Source organism: Crocuta crocuta, unplaced genomic scaffold (genome assembly GCF_008692635.1).
Source record: "Crocuta crocuta isolate KB4526 unplaced genomic scaffold, BGI_CrCroc_1.0 scaffold36, whole genome shotgun sequence".
Classification (NCBI taxonomy): Eukaryota; Metazoa; Chordata; class Mammalia; order Carnivora; family Hyaenidae; genus Crocuta; species Crocuta crocuta.
In genome coordinates, this window is record NW_027532203.1 from 14,627,013 (window position 1) to 14,647,161 (window position 20,149).

At 38.1% G+C, this 20,149-nt stretch overlaps 1 protein-coding gene and 1 long non-coding RNA gene across 5 annotated transcripts in view; one reads left to right on the forward strand and one right to left on the reverse strand.

The window, feature by feature from the left end:
• The first annotated feature begins 2,927 nt into the window (after positions 1-2,927).
• LOC144242607 (uncharacterized) overlaps positions 2,928-20,149 on the forward strand; it is a 51,319-nt gene continuing 34,097 nt past the window's right edge. For all 4 annotated transcript variants that reach the window (XR_013338391.1, XR_013338394.1, XR_013338390.1 and 1 more), the window contains exons 1-2: positions 2,928-3,199; positions 10,073-10,132. This is a non-coding gene — a long non-coding RNA (uncharacterized LOC144242607). The remainder of the gene's footprint in view (positions 3,200-10,072; positions 10,133-20,149) is intronic.
• Positions 9,979-20,149, reverse strand: part of ME2 (malic enzyme 2) — a 48,899-nt gene continuing 38,728 nt past the window's right edge. The window contains exons 14-16 of the mRNA XM_077777577.1: positions 15,257-15,327; positions 14,449-14,547; positions 9,979-10,851 (exon numbers count right to left, since the gene is read on the reverse strand). Coding sequence (XP_077633703.1) covers positions 10,684-10,851; positions 14,449-14,547; positions 15,257-15,327 — 338 coding nt within the window. The 3' untranslated portion in view covers positions 9,979-10,683. The remainder of the gene's footprint in view (positions 10,852-14,448; positions 14,548-15,256; positions 15,328-20,149) is intronic.

Sequence of the window (20,149 nt, forward strand, 5' to 3'; positions counted from 1 at the left end):
AATTCCAGAAGGACAGGGGGAAGGAACAGAACAAATATTCAAAGAAACAATGGCTTAAAACTTCCCAGATTTAATGACAGAGCAATCATCTCCACATCCAGAAAGCTCAACAAACTTCAGGCAAGGTGATCACAAGAAACCTACAAATACATCATAGTAAAAATGCTAAAAGCAAAGACAAGGAGAAAAGCTTGAACGCAAGAGGAAAAGAACTCAATTAATAATGGAACCTCAGTAAGATTAGCAGGTGACTTCTCAGCAGCTACAGTGGAAGCCAGAAGGCTGTGGTGTGACATCTTTAAAGTGCTCAGTGAGAAACCTGTCAACCAAGAATCTTATTGCCATCAAAGCTGTTTTTCAGTAATGAAGGTGAAACAAAACCATTCCCAGATAAACAAAACAGAGAATTTGTTGCCAGCGGACCCACTTTATAAGAAATACTAAAGGGAGTTCTTCAAGCTGAAAACATGACCATCGGATGGTAATTGAAATACACCCGAAAAAGCAAAAAGCATCAGGAAAGAAGCACTCCTTGCAGCAAGTTATTTTTGGAAGAAAGTTCCAAATAGCACATCTCCTTGGCTGCCATGACCCTGTATCAGGATACAATTTTTTTCCTCATTCCTTTTTACAGTTCTCTAATACTGAATGATTATACCATAGTTTATTCAGTCAGTCCTCTGGGTTGTTTATAGTCTTTTGCTATAACATGGGTATAAGTTATTTTTTTTATTTTTGCAAGTATATTTTTGGCATAGATTTCTATAAGTGGGATTAATGGCTCAACTAGTAAACCATGTATAATGTTGCTAGAGAATGCTAAAATTACTGCTCTGGGGGTTGTATTATTTTGCCTTGCATTAACAACTTATCAGAGTACCTTTTTCCTCAGAGCCTCACCACCATTAATGTTATCAAACTTTGGGGGTTTGCCAATCTAACATCTCAGTGTAGTTTAAATTTGCATTTACTTTTCATTAATGAGCTATGTGGAGTATGTTTTCATAAGTTTAAGGGTCATTTCCATTTTTTCTGTGAACATTTTGTGCATATCTTCTGCTCAGTTTTTAAACTATTAATGGTGGTCTTTTTCTTCTGAATTTTTAGGTGCTTTCTACATATTAGGGATAGTAACTCTTTAACTATGATATATGGTGCAAATATTTTCCAAATTTGTCATTTGGCTTTTTACATCGCTTAACAGCATGAACTTTTGAGCCAAAAGACAGTTTGAGTCTTGAGTTTTCCTCTTTGTATTTGGGTGACCTTGGTCAGGTTATTTAACTTTCCTGAGCCTCTGTTTTTCCATTGGTGAAATGAGGATAATAATTGCTCTCGCCTCAAACTTTTGTTATAAAGACTAAATGGTGTTTGTTGAAAATGCTTTGTAAAGTGTTATTCAAATGTGAGTCATTCCAAAGTGATACCTAGCACATCTAATAATATAATTTATACAGGCAGGAGAAAGGTGCCTTCTCTTTTTTTCTCTCATTCTCTGCTTAGAGGTAACCTTGATGTAATATAATAGTAGTCTTCTCAAATCAGTAAACTAACCTACCTATCATTACATCCACAACTGTAACTGACCTGAAATTAAGGGGGAAGGATAATGACTCTAATCACAAATTAGTAAAAGCAGTGGGCACGTTTCAAAGCCCACAAAGTGATAACATGTCAGACTCCATGACTTTATTTTTATCATTCAAATTATATTTAGAAACTTTTTTGTTCATCATTTGATTATTTGAAATCAAGTACTGCTTAAACCTATATAGAGAAAGAGCCCTGAAGTGGGTAAGAAAGAGATTTTGAGATTACAAAACAAACAAAAAGATATGACCCAGCCCTTGACCTACTCAAAGTATTGTTGGATGGGCTAATATTAACATACTTGTAAGTAGCTGATGTCTTCATTGGATGTCAATCAGAATTATTGGTTACAAGCATAGAATAATTTTGGCTAATTTAAATTACAGAATGAAAGGAGAGTGGAGACCCCATGGAATTGACAGAAACCATGAACTAATGGAAATACGTATCGGTAACCACAGCCAAGGTCTTGCCTCAGTATCTTCTTAGGGCACTGCCACTGACAAACCATCACTTGATACCTGCCACTGTTCTTGGCAGCCATGAGGTAGGGCAATGGAACATCTTCCCCCACCAGCTTTGGCTATAGAGGAAGAAAGCACATTCTATCCCCTGCAACACTATACATAGAGGAGAGGTGATAAGTTCCGTGGAGAAAAATAGGGAGGAGAGAGAATGCTGGGGAGTTTGGGCTACAATTTTTTTTTTTTTATGTTTTATTTATTTCTAGGAGAGAGACAGAGAGACAGCATGAGCAGGGGAGGGCCAGAGAGAGAGGGAGTCACAGACTGAAACAGGCTCCAGGCTCCGAGCTGGCAGTCAGCACAGAGCCCGACGCGGGGCTCGAACCCACGAACCGCGAGATCATGACCCAAGCGAAAGTCGGACGCTCAACCGACTAAGCCACCCAGGCGCCCCATGGGCTACAATTTTTAAAAGGGTAACTTAGAGGGGCGCCTGGGTGGCTTAGTCAGTTAAGTGTCTGACTTCGGCTCAGGCCATGATCTCACGGTTCATGAGTTCGAGCCCTGCATGGGGCTCTGTGCTCACAGCATGGAGCCTGCTTGCATCCTCTGCCTCCCTCTCTCTGCCCCCTCCACAACTCTCTCTCTCAGAAACAAATAAATGTTTTTTTAAAAAGTAAAACAACAAGGAGGACACTTGTGGGGATGAGCACTGTTATGTGGAAACTAATTTGACAATAAACTATTAAAAAAAAATCATAAAAAAAAAAAAAGTAAAACAACAACAGCAAAAGAAGTGGTCCGTTTCTGAGTGTATTTAAAGATAGAGCCAGTAAGAATTGCTGGTGGATGTGACGTAAGGTATGAGAGAAAAAGATGGAGTCCAGGATAACTCCACGGCTTCTGGCTTGAGACACTTCGGTAAAGCTGGAGACGGGGAGGAGAAGGCCCAAGGGAGGAAGAACAGAAGTTCTTGGCTTCATCCGTTCTGGTCAGAGCGGCCCTGCCCGACGACGGTGTTCTGTGAGCCGGGTCCACAGGCGACGACGGAGGCCCGGCCGCCAGCTCCGGGCCACAGCGAGGCCAGCCGACCGCGTCAGGCCAGCTTCTGGACGTCAGGAGCCGCTGCTTCTCACTCTCTCAAGGTGCCTGGGGAGATGGGGGCGGGGGAACTCGACGTTCTCTTCTGACTGTGGTGTTTTCCTATGAAACAGGAAGCGAGGCTTCCTGTCGAGGGCGGGAGGATGGCCGAGGTCTGACGCAGGGAAGGCGTCAGAGCCACTGGATGCCCGTAATGGCGGGAGCATCTAGGGGTTCTTGAAGTTGGTGATGGCGACTGAGCGAGACAGCGCGGCTGTGATTTTCTGCAGCCACGCGCTGCTGCGTGGGCTGTGCTCAGGGTAGGTGGAGAGTAGTTGACACAGCTTTGGATGCAAGAGGTCTGAATCCCAGCTTTGCTGGCTTGGTAGCTACATGACCTTCAGGGCTCTGCACCTCAGATTCAACATCTGCAAAACAGGAGAAATATTAGTACCTATATCTCAGAAGGTTGTTTTGAAGGTTAAATGAGCAAATAGATTAGCAGGTACTCAGAACAGTGCCTGGCTTGAGGCCAGCACTCGGTAGGTATTAGCTGTTCTACCATTTCCCCCCTTTATCACAAAATCAACGTACAATCTTTCCCGACTCAGTGTTCTAACATCCGGGTCTTGGGAGGTGTTTGCAGTGGGGAAGAAGGCGTGAGGAACAATCCCGTTAGTGCTATGGTTAAATAAGGAGATAAAGCAGGAAGCTGAACAAAAGGGAAAGATGGTGAGCACGAGTAGTGCTGCACATGTGAATCTAGGTCTAAGCAGACAGCCCTTCCAAGGGAGCAGGTGCTCTGGGGTGTGTGTGTTTTAAGGTTTAAGGTAAGTTTTGAAAGTGCATCTAAAGACAAGGTCATAACACATTTTTTATGCATTGGGAAGTTTTACTAAGAAAATACACACATCTCATTGCAATTTAACTATCTCAAAAGAGAAAAAACAATTCACATCATCATGGAGTGTTTACAGATTCCCGAAACCATCTGTAATGAGTCAGTCTGGTATAATAACACTCTACACAAGGCTTTCCCCTGAAACTGGTAATTCCCTTAAGCAATAACCACAAGACTATCCCATCCTTCTGTCTTAAATGCATAGGGGAGAAAAGCTACGCAGTGACTTTTGCAATGCATGATTCCCTTGAAGTTAATAATTCATGCGTCGGATGTTATCAAAGGGAACACAATATCAATTGCAAAAATAAGGTTTTAATTTCAGTTAATTTTAAGGGTCATTAGGCAAAGTATAATAAAACATTAGGCAGAAATGCTACTTTGTCAAATATTTAGCTAAAATAGTTTTCAGAGATTGCTTATTTCACACATACATTTCACATTTCTACTTTTTAACTGTTCTCACCTCTTTTCCCCCCCTCACTCTCCCTCCCCCCCTCTTTTAAAGTAAGCTCCATGCCCAGTTCGGGACTTGAACTCATGACCTCAAGACCAAGAGTCACATGCTCTACTGACTGAGCCAGCCAAGCACCCCAACTGTTCTCGGTTTTTAATGGAAGAAGTTATATATATGCATATAATACATTAGTTATCAGTGGATCAAAATATCGTTTCAAGATATGGAAATACATCTCACAATTCAAATTCACATTGACATTGGCAGAGTCACAAAGTGTATAAGCATTTTTGAAAGTGGTCTGCACGGCAGTGATAGCAGTTGGTTCTGGAAAGATTATCAAAAGTGTTAATGAACCAGCTATTGAGAATCTTTGATGTAAGTTATCAAATTCAAAACCAAATCTTTTATGGTTATATCCAGCACTTAAAATGCTGAAGACTAACAAATAGTTTTATATTGTATTTGAGTTATATATGGAAACAAAGTAAAAATCAAATAAACTGCTAACACACGTTAAAAAGGACCTACGTCTATCTCAGAGGAATAGGTGAAGAGTTTTCATCTGAAATAACAATTCGTGAAGATAATGTGTTTAAGATCCTGATGAAATCACCTGTCACGGAGGCCCTTCTTCCTTGCGAGGGGCTGGGGTGAAGAACCCTGACTCTACTACTCCCCAGCTAGGACCTTGGGCAAGGCATTTAACCTCTCTGTGGCTGTAGTCTTCTTTGTAAAACAGGTGCAGTGACAGGAGGTGATTTGGAATAAAGTACGCTGATGCTTATCAGATGCTTAGAAGGAGACCTGGTGCTATCCAAAAAATTGACTTCAGCATTATTTTCTAACTGTACATACCTAACGAGGTGGTGACATTCAATGACTCTGTAGGAATCAATGATTCATTAGAATATACACTTAAAATTAGAAAAATGTACACTTAAAATATTGAAAACTGGGGAACATAGACCATAAATTTTCCCTTAGTCTTAAAACTTTACAAAGTGTTCCGAAGGTAGGGATAACTTCCCAAACAGTGAAGTGGCAAAGAAGTTTTTATTTGGAAAAAACAAGATTAAATACTCATATGAAAAGGGGTGTTTATTGGCAAAAACTGTTACATAAATACACAAAGCATCCAAAAGTCATCTGGCTTAATTTGTATGTTTTATGCAACTAAATTACAAACACATGTCCATATCACGTATCATAATCTATCATGTTACTTTTCTCTTGGATAATTTTCCTTATCCAAGAAAGGGAAATAATTATTGTTTTAAAAACTAATCACCAGTTTACCTGAGTAACTCCTGGCAAGAATTATGCACTAAGAGTCATGTCCTAATCAGGCCCAGCTGAATTTATTAAAACTTGAAACAAAGCATTGAGCTTTTTCTCTGCTTCCATTTAAAACATCCTCATTTCGGGGCACCTGGGTGGCTTAGTCGGTTAAGCGTCCGACTTTCGCTTAGGTCATGATCTCGCGGTTCGTGGGTTCGAGCCCCGCGTCGGGCTCTGTGCTGACTGCCAGCTCAGAGCCGGGAGCCTGTTTCAGTCTGTGACTCCCTCTCTCTCTGACCCTCCCCTGCTCACGCTGTCTCTCTCTCTCTCTCTCTCCTAGAAATAAATAAAAAAATTTAAAAAAATAAAAGAATAAAAAAAAATAAAACATCCTCATTTCAAATGAGGGGGAAGTTGTCTGTAGAGAAATTATGTTGGCTGTTTTAAATATTAAATATGTTACTTTATTTAGCATGGTTTAGAGGACTTATTTCATTCTAACATTTAGATGCACATCAAAGTACAAATCACAAATCAGTTGAGAGCCAAAGTAGATAATGATTTTGTGTTCTCTTCTATAAAGTCAGCAATGTGCCTGCCCCTGAACATGTGTGGTCTTGTTGTGGATGGAAATACGATATTGGTGCTATTTCATTACTTAGGATAGTCCCTTTAAATGGAATCCCAGCAGAGAGCTTTGAGATTTATATCAATGTCCTTAAGTGTTATTTACACTCAACAGAGGGGATCCCATTTTGATGAATTCAACAGAACCCTGGAGCTGTTCAAGAGTATGAAGAAGTTCTTTTTGAGAGCTACGGAGTGGGCTTGGGCACAAAGCTACAGGAACATTTGGACAAAGTGTTTCGTCTAAGGCAAGGCCTTCCCTACTCTTCTACCACCCCTTTGGGCTTTCTCGGTTATCTGAGAGCAGTAAATATATTATGCTCCACACCCCTGAATAGTTATGCTTTGGTCTCAATTCATTAGCAACTTCTTTGCAAAAAGGAAAATGCAGAATCTTATTTCTGCAGAAGCTGATAATTTAAAAAAAAAGAAGAGAAAAAAGGATGTCGTATTATAAGGCAACCAACAGAGAGAAACAATTACCCATTTGATAACTAATCTTTTTATAAATGAAAACTGTCTGCTAGGTTTTACTTAATAAGTCATTTAAAAAATGTACTTCAGAGGCACCTGGGTGGCTCAGTCGGTTAAGCGTCTGACTTCAGCTCAGGTCATATTCTCATGGTTTGTGAGTTCAAGCCCTGTGTTGGGCTTTGCGGTGACAACATTGAGCCTGCTTCAAATTTTCTGTCTTCCTGTCTCTCTGCCCCTCCCCTGCTCGCTCTCACTCTCTCTCAAAAATAAACAAACATTAAGACTTTTTCTAAAAATAAAAAACACCTATACTTCAGAAGTGAACAGTATTCTAGTTATGTATTTTCAGAAAAATCTGTTTAAAAGTTCTATATTAATTCTTGTCCTTATAAGCATCCCATAAAAACTCTACATATGTAGTTGAAAACAATTACATGGAAGAACATAATTTACCTTTTTTCATATGAAAGATGTACTATATGGGCACTGACCAAACTGCACATCACACTCAAAACTCTGGAACAAAGCCACTCAATGCCTTCTCTGTACGCAGCGGCCTAGACGTCATCTGGGAGTTCGTAAGAAATCCAGAATCTCAGGCCCCGTCCTAGACCCACTGCATCAGCAGAAGCAATCAGTCGGCTCTCCGGATAATTGAGATGTCCACTTGAAGACAGTGGTTGGGAGGCAGGGGACATATGCACCAGGATCACCTGGGGACCTGCTGGAATACACCTGCCAAGGCTGTCCCTGGTGGTCCAGGGGACCTGGAAGGAAGGGGCAGAGGCAGAGCTTCACGGTAGGGGTGCCTGGCTGGCTCAGTTGTACCACTCTTGATCTTGGGGCTGTAAGTTCAAGCCCCACATCAGGTGTAGCGATTACTTAAATAAAAACTTCAACAACAACAAAAAAGCTTCAGGGTGATTCTGAGGCAGCTCCCTGGTTAAGAAAACATCCTTTAAAAAGATTTTTAACCAAATCTTTAACATGTTTACCATTATAATCAATAAACCTTACCCTTACTCCTTTACCCAGGCTGTTTCACACCACGGGTGCCAGGACCAGAACAGAACATGTGTTCTCACATGTCCCCTACTAGGTCGTTTCTGACAGACTGAGCTTACCAAATTCCTTCTCTGTTCAAAAGAATGAAAATGACTCTCCACTGATGTTTTTAAAATAATTACCTTCTTGCCAGATGAAAGTTTCCATAGAAAGTCTGAATGTTTCTTTTCCAATTTGATGCCATAATGCCACCAACCCCCTTCCACCATCCTGATAGCTCCTGCCTATATTCTTAGAATTTTTTCTTCAATATACATCCAGTAATTGTTACTTGGTTGGTGAATACTACATGAGAATAGGTCGCTTTCAATAAATATACATTGGAATATATATATGTATGTATTTAACATTTTTTAAAATGTTTTATTTATTTCTGATAGAGAGAGAGACAGCATGAACAGGGGAGGGTGAGAGAGAGAGACAGAGAGAGACAGAGAGAGACAGAATCCGAAACAGGCTCCAGGCTCTGAGCTAGCTGTCAGCACAGCTGACAGCACAGCCCCCCCCGACATGGGGCTCGAACCCACAAGCCATGAGATCATGACCTGAGCTGAAGTCAGATGCTTAACTGACTGAGCCACCCAGGCACCCCTGGAATATGTATTAAAAGCAACCTATTCTCATGTGATACCAACCAGGATTTTACTGGTTTATATAATTTGTCTTACTTGAATAAGCAGGCTATATGCCAGTTAGCCTTATTTTTTCCTTAAAGTATAATTTCCATGAAGACTATACTAGACAACTTTACTAGGCTTAGTAAAATTACTTTAATTCAGCATATGGTCCTGCCTTCAATAAACACGAGGCAAAAAACAGGATTTGTAATTATTATGCTTGCAATGTTAAACTCAAGAGAGTATTTTGGAGGGTGATGGTGTTTTACCAAAGGTAACATGAAAAAACATAAACCTTTCATCTTTAAGTAACAAATAAATTGTGACCTGGTTGCTTATTTTATGAAACAAATTTATTTAACAGACTTCTGACTTCACTCATCTGTTAAATGGATTAATCAACTGCATTTTTCCATACTCCAAATGGCAATGCCATTTCGAGCATTCTTAAAATGTTGAATTATACTCAAAATTAGTATCAATCAATCTCTACCTATAGATAGAAGGAAATATGAACATAATTAATAAAGCCCTTTTTTTCCGTACAGAACATCACATCTAACTTATCAAGGACTTTGGAGAGAAGTACCAAATAACGGTCTACCCTTAAATGAAGCTATGAATAACTATCAGTAGTTAATATCCTAGAATGAGCATTTAAAAGTTTTGTTCCTTCAAAAGCAACTATGTTAGGCACATATAAAGTAATACTACTAATTCTCAAAATGCTTTGGGGTTTTCCTTTAGATCTCCCCAATACAGGGGCACCTGGGTGGCTCAGTTGGTTAAGTGTCCAACTCTTGATTTCAGCTCAGATAATGATCTCAGGATTTGTGAGTTCAAGCCCCCATGTCCACACTGACAAAGTAGAGCCTGCTTGGAATTCCTTCTTTCTCTCTCCCTCTCTGACCCTACCCTGCTGTCTCTGAAAAATAAATATATAATTTTACAAAAACCCACCTCTCCAGTACATAACCCACATAAGAAAACTGGACTCATGAGCCAATTGGTATCCATTTTAATTGGGATAAAAAATGGCATTTCCTCGTATGAACACCTACCTTATTGATCCCACTTAGATCTAAATTAATTTTGGTGGTTTCAAAAAATTAATGCCATCTGCAGTAGACACAGCTGTCACTAATGGTATTCTAAGGAATGTATCATAGAAACATTGCAATATTATCTAAATAAAAAACAGCACCACTACTGGAATACCGGATATGGCTTCTCCAGTTAAATACGCTCCTTTTGGATGTGAAACACATGACTAATTTGTTGAAAGTCACACGATGTCACTTGCAATTTATGCATTATATCCCCTTTGAATCATCTAGAAATAAATAAAGTGAAAATAGGTATTTTTCAAACAAGCATACCTAATTTTCTAGTTGGGCAATAAAATCGCATCACTGAAGCAAATTAAATTTAGGATACTACCTTTATTAAATAAAAAAGTTACACTATGATTTTTATACACGGTTGAAAACAATGACTATTTTGTTTATTTGTCTAGAGGCAGCAGTACTTCCTGTTTCTCTCTCGTGGTATTAAAGCTTCAAATTAGGCTCAGAAGGTAAGTAACAGGGTCGATTTTTCACATTTCTCTAGATTTATCAACTTGAAAGGGATTTCAGAGCATAAAGGTAAAATGAGGCAGACATAAAAGAACACTTTTAGATATTGACAGTTTGTCCACAGAATTTGGTTAAATTTGGCTTCTTAAAATTCTATACTCCTATCCACAGAAGTAAATTTCGATTTTAGAGCTGGGGAGAGAAGATTATTACTATAACAGTAAACAGTAAATACTTTGGCAAGCAGGAGTAAGAGCGCAAGTGAAGACATTTATAAATACATCTGTAACATCTCTTCGATGAGGTGTGAGCTACAAATCAGAATGAAAGCATCATGGTTATTGGACTTCAGGATCCTGGGGGACATTAACAATGTAGCCACCACATCAAACCTCTACAGAAGTATAAATTCATGAAAAAAACAGGTCAAGCAAAGTGGTGGGGGAGAATAAAACACAGGAAAAAAACCATAAATTTGAGAACATTCTATCTTTTGTCTGAAAAAAGGGGTTCCCTGAAGCACGGAAAGTGTTTCTCAGTGGGTATGCTTCTATTCTGTTATGAGGGGAGGGCTTAATGCAGATTCTGGCCAATCATAAACATCTGGCAGCAGGGAGTCATATTCACTTCGCCATATTCTTTCTCTAATGTACTTGGCCTTGTCCTCAGGTTCTGGGTATCGGAAGGCCATTTTGTTGGCATACAGGTATTCTGTAACCTGAAAAATAAATAAGATTACTGTGTAGGCTCTAAGTATCAGCCTGTTTGAGAGAAAAGGTATTATTAAAACACAGAGAAACAAACTTAGAAGAGTGACATTTTCAAAATACAATATAACATTACTTTGACTCACTTCAAAACATTTGAAAACTATTAAAAACTTAAAAGATGAAATAAAAATGATCTGCAATCTCACTATAAGTCTGACGTGTTTTAAAGTCATCCCCCCCATTACTGGGATTTCCTTGATACTTCAATCTAACAATTATGCCTTTCTCCTCCTCCTCCAGCTCCCATTCTAAACAGTCATCACTACTGAAGTTTATTTCAGTTTTCTAAGAAAAAAAATTAACAAAAACTGAAGGTTATTAAAAATAACTTTTCATCCCAAAGGCTCAACCTTCCTGTATTTTGCAATGGACATGTGTTTCAATTATTTATTTTCTGGTCTATTGTAGGCAACATATTTGTACCCATGGAAAAGACTGGGGCAAGGCATGAGATCAGAGTGAGTTCTCCTTGGTCAGGCAGGCATGCAGTAGGTGACTGGTACTATAAAGAGATGCTCAGTGGCTGTGGGTTGGGGTGGGGGACAGAAACAAAGCACTGACTGGTATCCTGATCCCTTGTTCTTAAAAAGGAAAGCCCCAGTGAAGGAGCAAAGTCTCTACTCTAGGAAGTGGGAAGAGACACTATCCTAGGGCTATACTCCTGTGCCCACCCCTAAGTACAGGGATCTCCTATTTCATATGACCTTCCATCTGGGCACACTGCTAATCTCTTGACTGACTGATACGTTCCCAAATCTTTCCCACATATAATATCATCCTATAAATTCTAAAGCTGAGCTCTATCTATCCTAGTTCTGGGCTCTAAAATCCTCAATTGTTTCGCAACAGTAAGGTAGTCACACTCTTTAGTGTGGCATTTGTGTATCTGTACACGCTGGCCTTAAGATAACTTTCAAATCCTGTCTTATGCCATGTTCCTACCTATACTTTAGATTCCAACTCAACTGGAGTGGCTGTTATTATTATTATTATTGTTATTATTATTATATTAGGATTTTATTTTTAAGTAATTTCTACACACAATGCTTGGGGCCTGAACTCATGACTCTGAGACCAAGAGTTGCATGCTCCACCGAATGAGTCAGCCAGGTGCCCCTGGATTGGCTGTTATTTCTTAAACATATCATCCTTTACTATAATTCCCGATCTTTGTTTAATTTATAAGTACTAAAATAATGCAAAAATAACATTTATAGTCAAAGGGGTAAAAATCTTAGGATCATGAGTACATAGTCAAAAATGTGGTTGATAAATTCCACACCTAATCCTGATGTTTAAGAAAATCTTAGTAAACTAGGAATGAAGTCTTTAAAAAGATGAAAGAATATTTATTTCAACCAAAAGCTAGTATCACATTTAATATTAAAATACAAGGATGTTCTTATCAACCAAGTTGCTTAAAGCTGATCTTAAGGGTAAAAAAAAAAAGCAATACATATTAAATAAATAATACAATTACTTGCAGCTGATTTAAAACTCAGACTTCCAAAAGAGTTAATTAAAAGACTTAAAAGAATTAAAACTGGGGGCACCTGGGTGGCTCAACCCCCAGTTAAGTTTCTGCCTCTTGATTTCAGCTCATGTCATGATCTCTAGTTCGTGAGATCGAGCGGTACAGGGCCTGCTTGGGAATCTCTCTCTTCCTCTCTCTCTGCCCTTCCCCCACTCTCTCTCTTTCTCAGAATAAACAAACAAACAAAAAGAATTAAGACTGTTCAACAAACCAGTTATCAAATAAATTCATAAAAATTAATACCTCCCCTCTATGCCAGAAATGACCAGTAAGGAAATAAATATGGGAAGAAAAACTGTTCATTATAAAGAACCAAAAATTTTAAATATCTAGGAAAATAAGTATTGAGCAATGTACCACATTTACAGAAGAAAACAACAAATTATATTGAAGGACTTTTTAAAAAAAGAAAAAGTCTGTGGTGAGTGAAAAGAGATACTTGGGGAAGGAAGAGTCAATACTAAAAGACAACTGTGCCAATTTAATTTATAAGTATCATAGTTTCATACATAGTTGCAGGGTTTTCTTTAAACTCAAAAAAAACTGGGGCGCCTGGGTGGCTCATTTGGTTAAGCGTCCGACTTCGGCTCAGGTCATGATCTCATGGTTCTTGAGTTTGAGCCCCGCATCGGGCTCTCAGCTGTCAGCACGGAGTCTACTTGGGATCCTCTGTTCCCCTTTCTCTCTGCCCCTCCCCTGCTTGTCCTCTCTCTCTCTCAAAAATAAATAAACATTATAAAGAATTAAAAAAAAAAAACAACAAGCAAAAGTCACTAATAGGCAGTTCATAGAATACAATTCTTTAATAAACAAAAAAATTCTTTTTAAAAATGCATCTGTGGGGATGAGCACGGGTGTTATATGGAAACCAACTTGACAATATACTAGTAACAAAAATAAAATATTTAAAAAATTTTAAAAATGTATTTGAGAGAGAGAGGGAATGAGCACAAGGGGAAGAGGAGTAGAGGGAGAGAGAAAATCTTTTAAGTAGGCTCCACCCCCAGGGCAGAGTCAAAATCAAGTCAGACGCTTAACCAACTGAGCCACCCAGGCTCTCCAATAAAAAAATTCTTCAACCTCACTAATAAAAAAATAAATGCTTTAAATAAAAATGAGATATGGGGCGCCTGGGTGGCTCAGTCAGTTAAGCGTCCAATTCTGGCTCAGGTCATGATCTCACAGTTCATGAGTTCGAGCTCCGCATCAGACCTGTGCTGACAGCTCGGAGCCTGGAGCCTGCTTCGGATTTTGTGTCTCCCTCTTTCTCTGCCCCTTCCCTGCTCACATTCACACACACTCTCTCTAAAATAAACATTAAAAATTTTTTAATGAGATATAATTTTCCACTTATGAAGTATGTGAGATTAAAAAAATACTAAGTATTGGCAAAAATGTGGGGAAACAGATACATTTCATATCTAATATGTACAATGTGAATCGGTACTTTTTTCCTGAAGATGATGGTAATATGTATCAGAAGCCTTAGCATAGTAATACTTTTTGTTCTTATGATTAGACATTTATCTTAAGAAAAAACAATCACAAATGTATGCAAAAATTTATCTAAGGATGTTCACTATAATATTTCTAACAAAATGAAAAATGCTTAAAGTCCAAAAATACAGAAAAGGTTAAACAGATTATAATACACCAACAAAGAGAACCCCATGCAGCATTAACAGTCATACAGGAGAATTACTACTGATCTACATGGGAAAAGGCTTACAATATACTTAATGGAGAAAGTGCAGCGAGAAACCAATTATAAAAACAGTCACAGGTGACTGCATATGTATGCAGATGTATGCATGTGTTCAGGAAGAAAAGAGACTAGAAGACAACAAATCCAAAATAATAACGTAGGTTACATCCTGGTAGAAAGAATATGGGTCACTTAAAATTTCTTTTGTGCTCTTAAAATGTTTCAAACTTTTCTTTGTAAACTTGTGCTACTTGCGTAAGAATATGCCATTAAAATTTACGAGAGGAGGTATAAATTAATACCTACCTTAATAGCAATGTTAATAGAAACTTCCTGAATATCAGCAAGTGGTGGGTAAAGTCGCCCTTGAGCCAGCTCTTTATCTGTCAGTTGATTTGCCAGTGCCTGAAAAGAAAGACAGCATTTTACTTTTGTTTAAATAACACAGAATAAGGATCTAATAAAAGGGGAAAGGGGTTTGGGGAGCAGAAAATAATACAGGTAACATAATTCTTATTTTTATCAGGAATATGCATAAAGGACTGCAGAAATTAAAACTGTTCACTGCTAAACAATAAATAATCAGATTTAAGACTTATTGACATATTCTTCTTAATACATACAAAGTTTGGCATAATTACAACACCTACTATGAAAACCGACATTAAAATCTGTATTAATGTGAGTTTTTCGAAACTCATATTGTAGTCTGGCACTCCAAAAGGCCAGCACACTCCAAATAAACCAGTATTTGTCCATTAAAAATATGAAGGTATCATATGTTACCTTCAGACATATATACTATATATATATATGTATAGACACTACACACACACACCACATATATACTATACATATATATATATTACAGGTACAGTATGTGTCATAAATATGAAAAGGATTCATAGCTTACAATCAAATATCTGAACAATTGTGACGAAAATGAATTTTATGCAAAAGTAGATGGGCAAATCACAAAAGCAACAGATGAAAACCTTCCTTTCCATTCATAAGGCAGATATGACCCATTCTCTCTCTCTGATTTTAATTAGGATTCATTCATCTTTATAATTCATCCTTTATAAAAGAGCCAAACAATACTTAAAGCATTTACCTTTGCAGCTTCTAGGAAAACATGGTCACTAATATGCCGGGTGTTACAGAGAATAACAGCTAAAGCCACACCTAGAAAACATTTTAAATAGTTTATTTAGTAAGGTCACTTTTCAAATTATGAAAGGACCCAAATAAATTCCCAGACTTAAATTAATGGTAACCCATCCCCCCAGAGCGACCCCAAAACAAAGCGGTCAAGAGAGAACAGAAATCTGAGAGTTAAAAATCAAATGATCTTTGTTAACTGTTACAATTCTTATTTACTAGAAGAATTTTAGCAATAGCAAATGGCTTTTCTCAATTTAACAGTTAGCAAAATTACAATGCATACAATTCATCAACACTTGTTAGAGGGAACATCAATCCCCAGCCCACCTCTAAACACCTTTCCACTTCTTAGACACAACTATCTAGAGAGGCAGCTACTTTCCATTCTTTTAGCTGATTATTTTAATGTTTCTCTCTCTCTCTTTGACAGCTTGCTTGCATTTCTCCTGACTATGGAGTTTTAGAGATCACGGAGTCCTTCCTGCAGGAAATGAGTGTTAGCATGCAGTGGTTACGTTAGTAGGACTTCATGAGTGTTACCCACAGCTGAGCCATTATTAATACCATATCGTGACTGTTTCTCCTCTCCTGCATAACGTTTTGTTTTCCCTGAAGTTATGTCCAGCCGTACTCTTCGTTTTAGATTTTCAGTACTTGAAATTATTTCATGCTGAAACACTCATGCAACTGTAGTGTTTCAGCGACCGGACGTATTCTCTTCTTTCATCCTCTAGAAGAAACCTGTGCTGAAGCTCCCATCTGGTACGGCGGCTCTGCATCCCAGACACAGCGTTTATCATCCTGGAAAACCCCTCATCTTCATGGGGACTCCCTTTGCTTCTTTCTGAGTTTACTTCTTAAATCCTACTTCTTCCTAGTTGTTTGTTACTCCTCTTTTTCATAGGATATATCCTCCTGTAGTTTTCTGAAGATGCTTCCTCTCCTGCCCCCTCCTTTTTTACTACTATTCACTTATTTGATAGTTTACAATTCTAGTTTGGAAATAATTTCCCTTCAGAATTGTAAGCATTATTCCAGTACCTTCTAGCAGCCAGCACTGCTGGTGAGAAATCAGGGGTCAATTTGATTCTAGATCCTATTCAGTGATTATCTTTTGGCTGCATCTCTGGAAGTATTAGGATCTTTTTTCATGTGCCCTGAGTGAGGTTCATGACTTTCACACACCACGTCTGGCACTCAGTGGGAGGCCATCCTATCTAGAAACTTGGACCTTTAGGTTTGGGGAAATGTTCATTAAGTTTTTCATAATTTTCTTCCCTCCATTTATCTGTTCTCTCTCTAAAATTTCTATTTTCCGATATTATACTTCCTGGACTATTCTGCTAATATTCTTCATGTATTTTCCACCCCTTGTTCTTTATTCTATTTCTAGGGGACTTCTTTAGCTTTTTCTTTCTTTTTTTGATGTTTATTTTTGAGAGTAAATGGGGGAGAGGCAGAGAAAGTGAGGGAGACAGAGAATCCCAGGCAGCCTCTGCCCTGTCAGCACAGAGTCCAAAATGGGGCTTGAACTCACGAACTGCCAAGATGATGACCTGAGCTGAAATCAAGAGTCAAGATGATGACCTGAGCTGAAATCAAGAGTCAAATGCTTAACCACATGAGCCACCCAGGTGCCGCCTTAGTTTTTTCTTATAATCCTTCTGCTATCAAACCTTTCATTTTCAAGAACTCATTTTCGTTTTCTAATAAAAGAAATAAAATTCTGTCTTATTTCTGGAACATAATATTTTTGTCTCCATTGACAGTTTTTTAACTTTCCTTCTCCCCACCTAATCCCTGCTTCTTCCTAAAGGCTCTCCCCACCCACCTTTGTTTATTTTGGTGTCTTTTAAGAAACAAATTGTTGATGTAAGAGATTTTCCTCAGCTGATTAGTAATTTTTGAGTGTTTCTCATAGATAAGGGTTGGGCACTAAAGAAAGATTCATGGCTCTGAGACGAGGACGGGGCTAGCCCACTCCGAGTATCACTATGGTGACTTGGCTTTTAATCACCCTACTTTCTGGCACCTCTGTCCTCAATTTTATCTGGCGTCTTCCAGTCTAGAAATTCTCAGTTTTACACTATTCCAAAGGTACCCCAACAGCCAGAGTGGGCAAGAATTAATTATCTAATTACCCAAGGATGAGAAGAAAATCAGGTGGTTAATAGCTTCCTTATTTAATCCAGCCTCTAGATAATATATATATTTTAGAAAGTAGAGCATTTGTGCTATCTACAGTTAATGTTGTTACTTAAATATTTAGGGCGAGATCTATAATCTACTTATATTTTTCTTTTCTATTTGGCACATCCATTTTTTCCTCTTTATTCTTGGCTTTCATATTTTTTTAAAAAGCATTTCATTTCTTCCTCGAACACTCTCTCATGATAGCTGGGAAGTTTTTCTAGTCTTATAGTGATTATCCTAAAATTTATTACATGCACCCTTATGAAAATTCCATGTCAATCTCTAATTTACTCTCCTGATGCACAATGCAATCCCTCACAACAGTTTAACTCTACTTAACCGACAAGCTATATATTATTATTGCTCCTTTCAAAGAAATCTTTTTGCTCTGGCTGCATTCAGTCTTCATTTTGTTGTTGTCAGCTAAAGCCTCACAATGATGTTCCTGGATGTGGCCTAGTTTTTTTTATCCCACAGGGGTTTCACCAAGCATCCTGAGTATGTGTACTGACATCATTCATCAGGTTCTAAGAAATTCTCGCCATGAAGCTACCAATATTGCCTGTGCTTCATTCTCATGCCCATCTTCTGGGACTTTAATAAAGTATATCAATTAAAGATATACATCTGTTTTTCTATATTTTCCTCTTTTTTCGGCCTCTGGATCATTTCTTCTGGCCTATCTTACAGTTTAATTCCCTTTGGTCTAATCTGCTATACGCTCATTCACTGAGTTCTTAAAATTTATTTTTCAATGCTAGAATTTAGTGTTACTGGCTGAATTTTTCAAGTTTGGTTTTATCCCCATAAACTAACAGGAAGCATATTTGCTTCATAGCACCTGTCTGACATCTCGAATTCCAGAGTTTTCCTGTTGTTTCTGCTACTTTTGGCTTGTGCTGTCTTGTCTGTTTATGTGCCTCTGTATCTTTTAATTTTTAACTGGGAGTGTATTTCAAACCCTGTGAAAGTAACTTGAAGACTAGGGTAGTGTTATCTTATTCCACAGAAGATTTCTGTTTGCTTCTGCCAGGCACTGTGGATGCTGGGAGGCCAGAATAAGGCTTGAGGTTTTCTAGATCACTGATGTGATAGTGCAAACTATACCCCTATTCCAAGGTACAGCTGTAGGGTCTCGGCCCCCTCGTGGTTCATTGGAATCCTACCCCTGGCAGGTGACAGATGCTAATGCTGGTCTTCCCTTCAGGAAATGCACCGCTTTACTGCTCAGCCACTTCTTGCTGATCAGAGAACGCTTCCAGCCTAAAACTCCTTCACATGTTGGTTTTCTGAGCTCTGGTTCTTTCCCTAATCCCGATCCAGAATTCCCCTGAGATCAAGAGTTGCAGGCTCTACTGATTGAGCTAGCCAGGCTCCCCACAAAAAAAGATTTTTGAAACATACACTAAAAGTGCTAAAAAACAGATGAATGAATGAGTGTCACAGAAACCCCCCACATTACAGTCAATATCTTGTTAGCCTTTTGACTACTTTAAGGTTTTATTTTTATTGTTATTTCATCCAGTTATAATTACTGGACTAGGTAATTCAAATATTATTGGAGGCTTACATTTTTAATTGCTATATAAACACACTCTTGTCCTCTCGTTATAAAGCCCATGTTTACCTCCACTATCAATTTGTTTTTACACCTATATTTATAGTGCTAATAATGGTTATTAATAAAGTTAGAAGTTTTTACTGTTGTATAAAAATAATCAATTGCCAAATTCCTTATTAGCTAAATAAGATACAGAAAATGCCTTTGTTAAAATGAGCAGAAAGGTATTCTTTTCCATGTTCTTATGCTTTTATGCAAAAAAAATATTGTTGGATAGAATAGCTTGATTTTGAACATTATCAAGTTCGAGAAAGAGATCACTGATGATGGGAGAGTTTCTACTACAGACCTTCGGTCTCAAGAGATAAGTAGGGTAGAACTCTAGACATAAACTGCTGCATGGAAGAAAAAGAAGGAAAGTTCATACACAAAAGCGCTGGGATATTCACAGGCTAAAAAAGTCTTCACTTTGACAACAGTTGTGACATGCTTGCTTGATGCCAGCCTACGTACACCAAAACTCTACCTGTCATCAAATCGTAGAGGCTACTGTCAGCTCTTCAAGGAGAGGCCCACAAGGAGAAAGACACAAGTACAAAAGAAATTCAGGTCAAATCCCTATTTTACTAAACATAATCTTTCATTAAAATGAACGAACAACTAAGGATCACCAGAAATTTATAGAAAGTGAACAGCACAAAAGAAGAAATACTTAAAAGAATTTTAGCCCTTAGGAGACATTTGAAGGGATGCTGCAACCTTTAAAAAAAATAAAAGTGGCTATTAAAAAAAAGAGTGATTTTAGGATAAGAAAAGGGTATTGGGAATAAAAAAAATATTTGAACCTACTAACCCGATGATATGTGATATTAAGCAACTGTTAATTTCATGTGGTGTGATACTAGTATCATGGTTATATTTAAATTAAAAAATTACTTTTTTAGAGATATGTACTTAAGTAGTTATGAACAAAATTATATAATGTCTCTGATTTGCTTTAAAATAACCCAGTGAGGAAGGAAAGGGTAGGAATATATGGTTACATGTTGATAACTGCTTTAATGTGGGAGACTGGAGCATGGGACGTCA